This window comes from Elaeis guineensis, chromosome 8, assembly GCF_000442705.2.
Source record: "Elaeis guineensis isolate ETL-2024a chromosome 8, EG11, whole genome shotgun sequence".
NCBI lineage: Eukaryota > Viridiplantae > Streptophyta > Magnoliopsida > Arecales > Arecaceae > Elaeis > Elaeis guineensis.
Genome location: NC_026000.2, coordinates 14,446,714 through 14,456,994, shown reverse-complemented (window position 1 = coordinate 14,456,994; position 10,281 = coordinate 14,446,714). Strand labels below are relative to the sequence as shown.

General features: G+C 43.3%; 1 protein-coding gene across 1 annotated transcript; it reads right to left on the bottom strand.

Moving 5' to 3' along the window:
- Positions 1-1,337: 1,337 nt before the first annotated feature.
- Positions 1,338-5,000, bottom strand: LOC105050205 (uncharacterized). Its single transcript, XM_010930137.4, has 3 exons — positions 4,472-5,000; positions 3,622-4,315; positions 1,338-2,501 (listed from the first exon to the last, which is right to left on the bottom strand). The coding sequence occupies exons 1-3, from the start codon at positions 4,825-4,827 to the stop codon at positions 1,452-1,454; spliced, it is 2,100 nt and encodes a 699-aa protein (XP_010928439.1). The 5' UTR covers positions 4,828-5,000; the 3' UTR covers positions 1,338-1,451.
- Positions 5,001-10,281: the final 5,281 nt, after the last annotated feature.

The following is a 10,281-nucleotide window of genomic DNA, read 5'->3' as shown; positions in this document are numbered from 1 at the left end:
TTAGTTTTCCCAAATTTGATAGAGAAAATAATTTCAATAAGTTTTTCAAATTTGGAAGATAAATAATTTCATGCTCTTATTAGCTAATATTGAATTTTTTGCCCTTGTTCCTTTCACATTTGTAGGGGTGAAAGTGGCATGGATATTATCCATCTAAATCAATTTTCATATCCGAATCAATCTAAATATGAACAAAAATTTGAGGATCCGACTAATCTCCGTATTCGTATCTATATCCATAAAAAAAAATGGATATGGATATGAATATCTAAATCTATATATAATTCTATATAATTTTATATGAGACTCATTAATTTTTAAGAAAAATATATAACCATATAAACATATTTTTAAATTAATTTATTATCTATTTAATAATATCTTTAACTTTATAGCCATAAAGTTTAATTATATAAGTTATATCTGTTATTAAATCTATATTTTCAATATCTAAATTGTATCCGTATTTATTTAAAATAAATATGGATATGAATTTTTGTGTTTGAATAATATTCATATCCGTAGTTGTATTCATCAGTCAAAACAAATATGGATATAGATATGCTGGTATTCGATCTAGTTTCAGCCCTACAAATTTGATAGGTTAAATGATTTCATGCTAATATTGAGTTTTTTATTTTTTTTTCGAAATTTGATAAAGTAAAAGCTTTCATGCTATTATTAGTTAATTTTGAATATTCCTTGATCAGTAATAGACATGGAAATTTAAATATTAGTTAAAGTAATAATAATCATCATTTGCGCGCAAGAGGAGGTCCAATAATCCTCTGTCGATGCATATTGTTGTTTCTCAATTCGCTCCTGTGCCGTGGGCCCAAGTCAGAAACAACCAAAAGATCCAAATGTCCAACATCTAATATAATTGGATTGTTGGATCATGCATCAACATACATAAATAGAGTGGTCAAATGAACACATCAGCATTATAGCGATGGTAGATTCGTGCATTTCAATCCATGATCTAAGAGTTTGCACTGCACCGAATCATCAAAAGGTCTGGTCATTGTAAAACCCAACTCTTTTAATAAGCAAAAAGTAATTTCAAACATGACAATGATGGATGGAAATTACAGTCATCTGTCAAAATAGTTGAAGAATTCGAGCTTCATCTAATTGCAAGTCCATGTATAAACATTATGCGATGGTGCAATTTGAGCTTAATGTTTTAGCCCAAGCCATAGTCTTCATGGTTTGTGCTTTTGGACATGATACCCAACAAAGATCACGAAAACCCCACCAATGGCATCACCTTTAGCTGTCCATTGACCGCGTTCCCACTGAAGTATGTGAAAGATTTAAAAGATTTAGCCGAAAGAAGAAGAAAAGGCCGCACAGAAAAGGCCCAAAAATAAATAATAATAACATGAGACTGCTACAACTAAGCCCCCACAAGGGTACATAATTTACACCGAGAGTCGGACCAACCGCCCTCACTTCCTTCCCCGCTTCCTCGAAGACGCCAGCGGAGGCTTGGCAGGCGCTGCCTCCACCTCCTCCCTCGCCTTCTTCGCTGGCGGCGGGGTAGGCGGAGCCGCCGCCCTCTTCGGCGGTCTCCCTACGCTCCTCTTCGCCGGAGCGCTCGGCTCAGGCGCTTTCTTCGAGTGGTTCGAGCCACCTCCCTGGCGGGAGCTCTGGCCCTTCCGGCCATCTACTTTTACACCCTTCTTCTGTTCTGCCGCCCTTCCACTGCTACCGGAGGACGCTCCCTTCAGCTTCTCCAGCAACGTCCCGTTGGGCGAGGGCGAGCTCCGCTTCATCCGGTTCAAGAAGCTCACGGCGCTCCTCTTGGAGGCCGCGGCCGCCCCGCCGCCGCTCTTCTTATCTGCCTTAACTGCCTGCTCCGCCGCTGTGATCTCTACAAGCTTGGATTTATGGCTTGGAGTTGGAACGGAGTTCAGGCTCTTCGCCGCTGCGGCCGCACCTCCTCCTCCTCCTGCTCTGTTTCCGCCGCGGTTCTTATTCGTCCTCAAGCCTCTTGTCGCGGATCTTTCTTTGTTATTATTCTTCTTGGCGCTGAGGTTCTGCTCTTCGTTCTCCCGCTCCTTCCGATCCGAATCAGGCTTCTCGTCCCTCTCCTCCTTCTTGACCTTCGTAGAGATGGAGCTACGCTTTCGGCACGCGATTATGGGAGTTGGGGAGGCGGACTTCTCAAATAACGAGCCGGCCAGGTCCGGATCCTTTTTAAACTTCGGCTCATGAGGAGGCGGCAGCGATGGCGGAGCGGACTCCACCGCATAAGGCGGTTGATCTGGCTTCCGAGTTGTGGCGGCCATCTCCTTGACGAGCTGGCGGAGATGAACGGCCGCGGTGGATTCGGGTGAGTGTTTGGGGTAGAAGACGATGGCATTGTTGCAGAGGAGCAGCAGGTCGCGGAAGAACTCCACGCTGGTATACGCCCTTCCGCCTCCGCGCTCCATCTTCGCTCGCACCATCTCCAGGTCCACGTGTTGACGAATTACACTCCGATATCGACCGGTTTCCTTGAAAATTATAGATAAATAATATCAGTTATTTAATTAGTTGCCCCAGAAAAACAAAATATTACGATACACCAATACATATATGGTAAAAAAAAATAGTAAGAGTTTTAAAAGTCGCGTAAAATTATCAGCCCACCCGCTACGTATTCCTAGAACGTTTGAAATGTACGGCTGGTATGTCATCACCCAAAACGAGGACGCGGTTGGTGAACCGTGACCACACACCGTCAGCTTCAGATTTCCTACGGACAAAAAAAGAAAGCTCCTAAAAACTAATGAGATCTCAAGGTAAAAAAAATTACGATCGGACCATCACGATTGGAATCACGTAACCATTCAGTTAGACCGTTCGATCACAACCACTCGCCAACTCCGTGATCGAAGGAAAAGTTGGCCATACGAAATAGCCACATCCATTTCCCAAAAATAAAATAAAATAAAATAAAAATACAGCTCCGCTTTCCTTTCCTGCAAGTTCTTGATGCGACCGTAGAAACACATTCCCTTCTTGCATAACTCGAAAGTTTAAATAATAAAAGTATAAAACGCGACGGACTACCAAAATTTATTGCCTCCACTACGTGGATTTACTTGATTGGTCGTGGGGACGACGCCGCCCCTAGACATGTTTACCAATCCACCGGATAAGAAGAATAAGCCCTCCAAGCGGGAGAAACGATGAGTGCCCGACAATTCGGTGGAGGATCGCTTTTACGCGTATCATGGATATCATCATCCTCTTAACGCTAATCTCAAAGTTCACATCGTACCGCACCGTCCGGACAGCGCACCTACTAAAGACGCGGATGCTGATCATGATATTAAAGAACCTGATACACACACCTGTCGGCTATATGTGCCTCTGATCTCCAAGCTGACGGCTATGATTCATATTAACAATGGTAATCGAGTAAGACGATTACGAGATTATAGGTTCAAATGTTCAGATATCGCGGCTAAATCCAACTTTCCAAATTATTCTCCATTTGTTCCTCGGAAAGTGGAAACCACATCTTATGCCTGCGCTAGTGGCAGTGCCCGACAACGGAGAACAGTTAATTTTATTTTAGTGATAGGGATTCCAATTTACCGGATAAAGCACACGAGAAATTGAAATTACCTGGCTCTCGAGCCGGCGCTCGAAAACGGAACCGTACTTGTTCGACCGGATAATCTCGAGGAAGGACACCAACGGCTGTGATTCAGCGGCGATCCGCTTGGCGATGAGGGAGTCCTCATCCGCCTCCTGCCCGTCGCCGCCGCCGCCGCTACTTCCGGAAGTCGCCTTCCTCCGCCTCCCCTTCCGCCGTCTCGACAGGGTGGCAGAGCTCTGGACGTCGCTGCTCTCTTTCTCACCCTCAGCCTCCGCCTCGCCACCCTTCGACTCGGCCACCGACTCGCCTGACTCCCCCCTCTGCTGCCGCGGTAGGTCGGCCGCCGCCGCCGCCGCCGCGCCCTTCGCTATCGTGTCCGAGCTACCGTTGTAGGATCCCTCCCCGGAGGCCTTCTCGGCCCCACCAGCCACCGGATCGGCCTCCCCTCCGCAGGATCCCGGCTCCTCCTCCGGCTCCCCGTCCTCCCCTCCGGCTTTCCCATCCTCCTCCTTCGGATCGGTCGAGTTGGACTCGTTGCACGACCTGCCGGGATCTCCGCCGGAGATCCAATCTCCGGCCAACGACCCCGGCGTAGATGCCGGTGATCCACTATCTTTTGTCTCGTCATCCTTCGGATCATCTTCTCGCTCGCCGGATCCCGTCTCCCGCAAGCTCCGTTCGCGCTCTTCTTTGAGCTTTTTCACCTTTAATTGCAGCGACCTAAAAAAATAAAAAAATAAAGAAAATAACTAATCATATCAAATATTTCAAACGTCTTAAGCCCCAAACCGTCGGATTCCCATCCAACAGTATATAAAAAGAGAAGCCAAAAACACTGCTAGAAATAGAAAGAAGGCGAGGGATGGATATCTTTACCCGATCGAAAGATCGTATCGTTCGACCTCCCGCCGGAGCTCAGCCACGCGTAGCTTCCGGAGCTCCTCGAGCCAGGGGACTTCCGCAGCCGCCGAGTCATCGCCACCGGTGGCGGCGCTGCCGTCGTCGTCGTCGCCGCCGTGGCCGTCGATCCCGGCGGCGAAGCGGCGTTGAAGGTCGCGGTAGCGCTGGCGGCAGCTCTGTGGCGTGAGGACGTGGGCGAAGGGGCTCCGTGCCTGGACCTCCATGGCCACAGAGTCCCAGCTCCGGGTGCCATGGCGGTTAACCGCACAGGAGAGGAGGAGCTCCTCCCACGTCCCCCAGATCTCTCGCTCCGGATCGCCCGATCTTGCCATCGATGCCGCTCATCAAGCTGCCTTCGTCGTCACCTCAGGTGCGTGCCCTAGGTTTTCCCCCTCTCTTCCTCCCGGTTTCTAGGTTTTGGTTTCGTTTCTTATTTCATTTTTTTTCCCTTTTTATAATTTTATGATTTTTTTTTTTTTTTTTCTTCACCCTCCGTTCTCTTCTGCCTCTTCCTCTCTCTTAGTTGGGCGTTTATAAGGGTTTGGTATCGAGCACGCCAAGTCCATCGAGCCAGACTTTTCTTTTATTCTTATGGCTAAATTACTCCATTTTTTTATAGATAGTTGGTAATTACACGATTGACCGGGGGTTTTAAGCAAGCCAGAGAGCTGTGTGGGGACGGAATGACGGATTTGCCCCTGTTAGCGTCTCTTTTTATCTGTCGTTTTGTTTTGGGTTTGGTAAAAAATTGCGATTTAATTCGGGGAAGGAGTGGGACGCACGACCGGTTCTTCCAGCGATCTACACCGTCCGATCGGTGGATCTATACAGTAACCCGTTGATTAAAGATTGATTTGTTGGGGTAGATCAGGTGATAATATAGAACACAGAATAGCTGAGGCATCAAATCAGATTTTGACTTGTGGAAACGCTCCACTTATGTAGCTTGTTGAAAACTACGGATACCGAAGTTTATATTGCGCGTTATTGTGTTTCGTGTGGTGGTGAAGCGGGTTTTATAAGCGAAATATGCGGAAGCCGGGTGGTCCAAATGCAGCACTTGGGTGATGCCCCGTGTCCTAGTTCAAAAGCATGCTTGCATACGTAACTATTCTATATATTGTTGCGATTTGTGAAATATTTAGATTTTTGTACATGATCAAAATGGATTAAGTTGATGTAATAAATTTTCTGATTTGAAGCCATTATGGGAGTTGAAGACATAGTTCAAAGGCGATGTTTTAATTAGATTTTATATTTTTAAATATCCATTATGGTAGCTGTCAATATTTATGACCGCATGTACAAGATATTTCTAAAGCTCAAGATATTTGTCCTTTTGAAGCTATTACCTCAAAATACATAGAAAATTTATCTTTTGGAGTTATGTCTAGAAATATATCCATATGAATAGCATACAGACAAGGCAGCTAGTGCAATTGTCCCATGTTAATAATTTCTACGCATGTATCATATCCTATAGTGAAGGAGATGTATTATGTTTGTTCTTGAAAGAGGCTATTTGTTTGATAAAAAAATTGAAAAAATTATATTCAATCATGATAGATTTTTATAAAATGAAAAATAATAAAAAAAATAAATAGTAAAGTAGGGGTTTATGAAAGATTAAATTGACTATTTCTACATAGCCATGCAAGCATTGTATTAATTTGTCCTATAAAAACTTTTTTGTTGATTAAAATTTTGATATACAAAAGTTGATGAGATACATAAGCACTTCGTGAATCATAGGTAAAAAATGAGCTATAGCAAATTACGCATGCTAATAAACACACATCCATACACAAACCCTAATAATAACAGTGATTTGTGAGCAAGATAGTTTTTTTTTTTTCTAAGGAATACAATAAAGGTTTATAGAGGAACAAAGTGACTAATTCTAAATTGGCCACGTGGGAATTAGTCTGTTTGCTGTGTGAAAGCTGACAAAGCATACCAGGACTCCATTAATGACAGATAAAAGTGGATAATAGTGAGTTCCTGATGTCACCAAAAAAATAATAATAATAAATAAATAAATTATATTTTTTATTTTTAAATTAAATCAAATTTTTTTAAATGATTTCTAAACTAGAAAATCATAACTTTTAATCTTGATATTTTCGAATCATCTTAATATTATCTTTCGATCGATTTCCAATAATTTTCTCTCGCTGGTTTAGTTGTTTCTTACTGAATCGGTGTTTACATAGTCATTTTTTGAAGAAATGGCACTGACGTGGCAAAGTCCGAATCGCAAAGCAATCAAAGAAAAAAAAGAATAAAGAAGACTCAGGAGTCTTCTCCTTCCTTCCGACCGACCCCTCTTGCTGTACCCTGCTAGCCCAACGCAAACCCCCACCCCACCCCCCACCTGCCCTGCCACACTCCCATCCGTCCCGATGCCGCCACATCGATGGGAACTGCGTTGGTGCCCCCGCCCCCCCGCCCCGCCCTCATGTGCCCAGCACTTCCACTCCCCGATGCCCCCCTCCTTGCACGTCATTAGTGGCTCAACAAGGTAGGAGGTTTTGAGCGATGGAACAGGGAAGCTTAGACGACCCCACCACCCTGGAACCTCCTCCGCTTATGAGCACATCCTTGAAACCTTCATCGAGAAGTACGTTCCTCCACCCCCTTCCCATCCTCCTCCTCTCCCCTCCGTCGTCTTACCTAATCCTCTCCTCTTCGTCGCCGCCTCCTCCTGTTCCTCGTCGTCCCCATCCCCATCCTTGCCATCACCTCCCTCCATCAACCTCTCGCTCTCTCGGCCGGAAGGGTGGCTGCTACTACTGTCGGCTGTAGTGCAGCTGTGTGCGGAGGTGGAGGAGGGGCATCGGAGCTGGGCATAGCACCAGAAGGAGGTGGCGTGGTGGCTGAGCAAGTTGGAGCAGCAGATGGAGATGGAGAAGGCAAGAAAGAAGCGAGAGAAAGTGGAGGAGGTGGAGGCTAAGATCTGTCGCCGCTGCCTCACCACCTCCCAAGGCATTCTCCACCTCCGTCATGGATGACTCTAATGCCGCCACCCCCGCGACCCTCCGCATCTGCCTCTGCATCATCGACAGCGGCCCCACCCCCCATATGGCGGTGATTTACGCCACACGAGCCGAGCTCAAGCCCATCATGTTCGAGGGCTGGATGGCCAACAACATCGCCGCCAATGGCCAGCTCACCGCCACTACCGACGTCGAGAACTTCCTCGAATTTTCGAAGGGCATCCTCGACTTCGAGCTCATGGACCGCTGCCGTACCCAGTCGCTTCGTTTCAGCACCCACATCCTCTTCGAGACTGTCACCACCGTCAACTTCACTGTTCGTCCTATCCATGTCCTCTCCTCCTCTACTACCGTCATAGAGAGGTGCGAGCGGGGAGGAGGGGTGCCAGCGCACAATCCACCAGCGTTGGAGCAGTCGGGGGTGTAGTCGGAGGGGTATGTCGGAGTGGGTGGGGGGGGTGCGGTTGGAGGGGCGATCAGGAGGAAGAAAAAGAAGAAGAATGAAAAATAATAATAATAATAATATATTATTTTTTATATGATTTATTATATAGTTGAATTTATAAAAATAAAAAATAAAAATATTATTTTTTATTTTAAATCAGTATCGATGACTGTCATATAAATAACGGTGACTGTCATGTAAAATTTTGGATGCGAGAAAGATGTTAGGAGTGGACGAAAGACAACAATAAAATAATTTAAAAAATTTAAAGATTAAAATTTAAATTTTTATAATTTAAAAATTATTTAAAAAAAATTAATATAATTTAAAAATTATTTAAAAATTTTTATTCAAAAAAAAATAATAAGTTACCAGCATTCTGTACGATAAACGATCACCCCATTGACATGACCAAAGTGGTGGAAATTTCCACCACTTCGTGAAGTGGTGGCTTAAAAAAAGATTATGCTTGCTACCTAAAAAAGCCACATTGTTCTACCAAAAAGCTCAAAAAAAAAAAAAAAAAAAAACCACGTAGGTGTCATGTCAATTTGCTTTGCGAAAGCAGACAGGTTATACAAACACCGGAAAGATCGGCAAAATTGACCCTGAAAATAAGATAGTTACACATGGTGTCGAGCAAAAATAACGTGTATGAGGATTCAAAAAAAAAAAAAAAAGGTAACATACGTGATCCAGTATTTTTTTTTTTTTTAAGGGTACATGAGGCACTTTCTTCCTTTCTTTTTTTTTTTTTTTTCCTCCCCACTATAATATCATCGCAGGGTATGTTTAGCATGCCACCTGATACGCTGCATTCCATCCTGAAGTGAACACCCTCAAAATTTCTTGAAGGATGGAGAGATGGTTTCCAATATTTTATATGGAAATCTTTGGATCTTTTTAGTATTTTGATAAAAGCGGCGGGCTACATGATAAGAGATTGACCTCTTGCTAAAGGTGAGATTTCAAGTTTCTTATACAACCATCGAGACACTTTGTGAGCTTGGCAAGCTAGCATTTTTATGAAGAACGACAACAACAATATTAAGCATTGGTTAGTATCATTTTATGTCTTCAATAAACTATAATTGACGAATACATAAATTGCATATAATAGACAAAGGAAAAACATTATCCATTCACTTCATTTAAATAAGTTAAATAAAAAATTACAGCACCATCTTTTCAACTTTTCATGGTTTATACTTGCAACCTAAAAATTTTAGTTTCATAATTAAATCCCGAAACTTAAGTTTTAGTAGCAATGTGTCTCAATGGTCTGTCTTCGTGAGGATCTATGAACACGTGATTATTATGTGTGATAAGTCTAGGTATATAATTCTATCAACATCCTTGTTGACTAGATTAGAAAAGGAGTCATGTTTTAGTGAGAACAAAAATCCAGGAGTGCATTTATAATTTCACACTTGTAGTTAATGGCATTATATCTCGGATGGATGTCCGGATCACATTGCAAAGAATTTGTAACTTTTAAGACAACTGAAAAAATTGAAATATTTAGGATGTGAGTGCTCATCACAAAAAGTTAAAAACTGTCTATGTAATTTTTTCTAAATTAAATTATATGAACCATGGCATATGTTACTAGCACAGAGTTGTTGATGATAACATAAAAGATTGTTTTAGCTAGTGGAGAAAATTATGATGATGTGCGATCCAAAATTCTCATCCCTTGTTGGCCTTTTTATGGTGGGACACAACCTTACCTAACGTTTCTTGGTATCGCTCTAATTTCCCAAGTATTAGAGCAAATATTAATTGTATCCATTCTACCCACTTGCCTTTCCTTTGGTAGCTGATATGGGGTTAGAGGCACTAGCCACTGAGCTTGGCTTATTGGAATTCCGGTTATATCTTTTAGACCAAAGAAAGAGTTGCCTTCCTCCACATAAATCTACCATTGCATCGTGCACCACACACATCTTAGAGCACTCAAACCTCCATCATTTATCTATTTGCACAAATCTCTAAGCGGCCAGTGGATGATCTAATGGTGGATTCAAAATGAGTCAAACTTTCATGCAAAAGATACACCTTGGACATGGCATATTGATGTTGGCTGAACCCAGCGATTGAGTGTAAGAGAGATTGCGCCGGGGGGGGGGGGGTGTCGGTGTAGAAATTCAGCACCATGCGTGGTGATTGGTCATCGTTTGAGGTGGGAAGGGGGGGGAGTTGGGGAAAAAAAAAAAATCATAGAGGGGGGTTCCGCGCCAATCACCGCGTGCAATGCTGCTCGCTCTGCACCACGCAAGGTGCAATAAAAATTTTATTTTTAAAATACTTATTATATATATATATATATATATATATATGATAGC

Bases quoted from the DNA above. Each gene is read 5' to 3' on its own strand.
- LOC105050205 (XM_010930137.4), bottom strand. From the start codon at position 4,827: ATGGCAAGATCGGGCGATCCGGAGCGAGAGATCTGGGGGACGTGGGAG. The intron at 4,316-4,471 runs GTAAAGATATCC...TTATTTTTTTAG, and splicing joins CGATACGATCTTTCGATCGG to GTCGCTGCAATTAAAGGTGA. The intron at 2,502-3,621 runs GTAATTTCAATT...ATAATTTTCAAG, and splicing joins AGCGCCGGCTCGAGAGCCAG to GAAACCGGTCGATATCGGAG.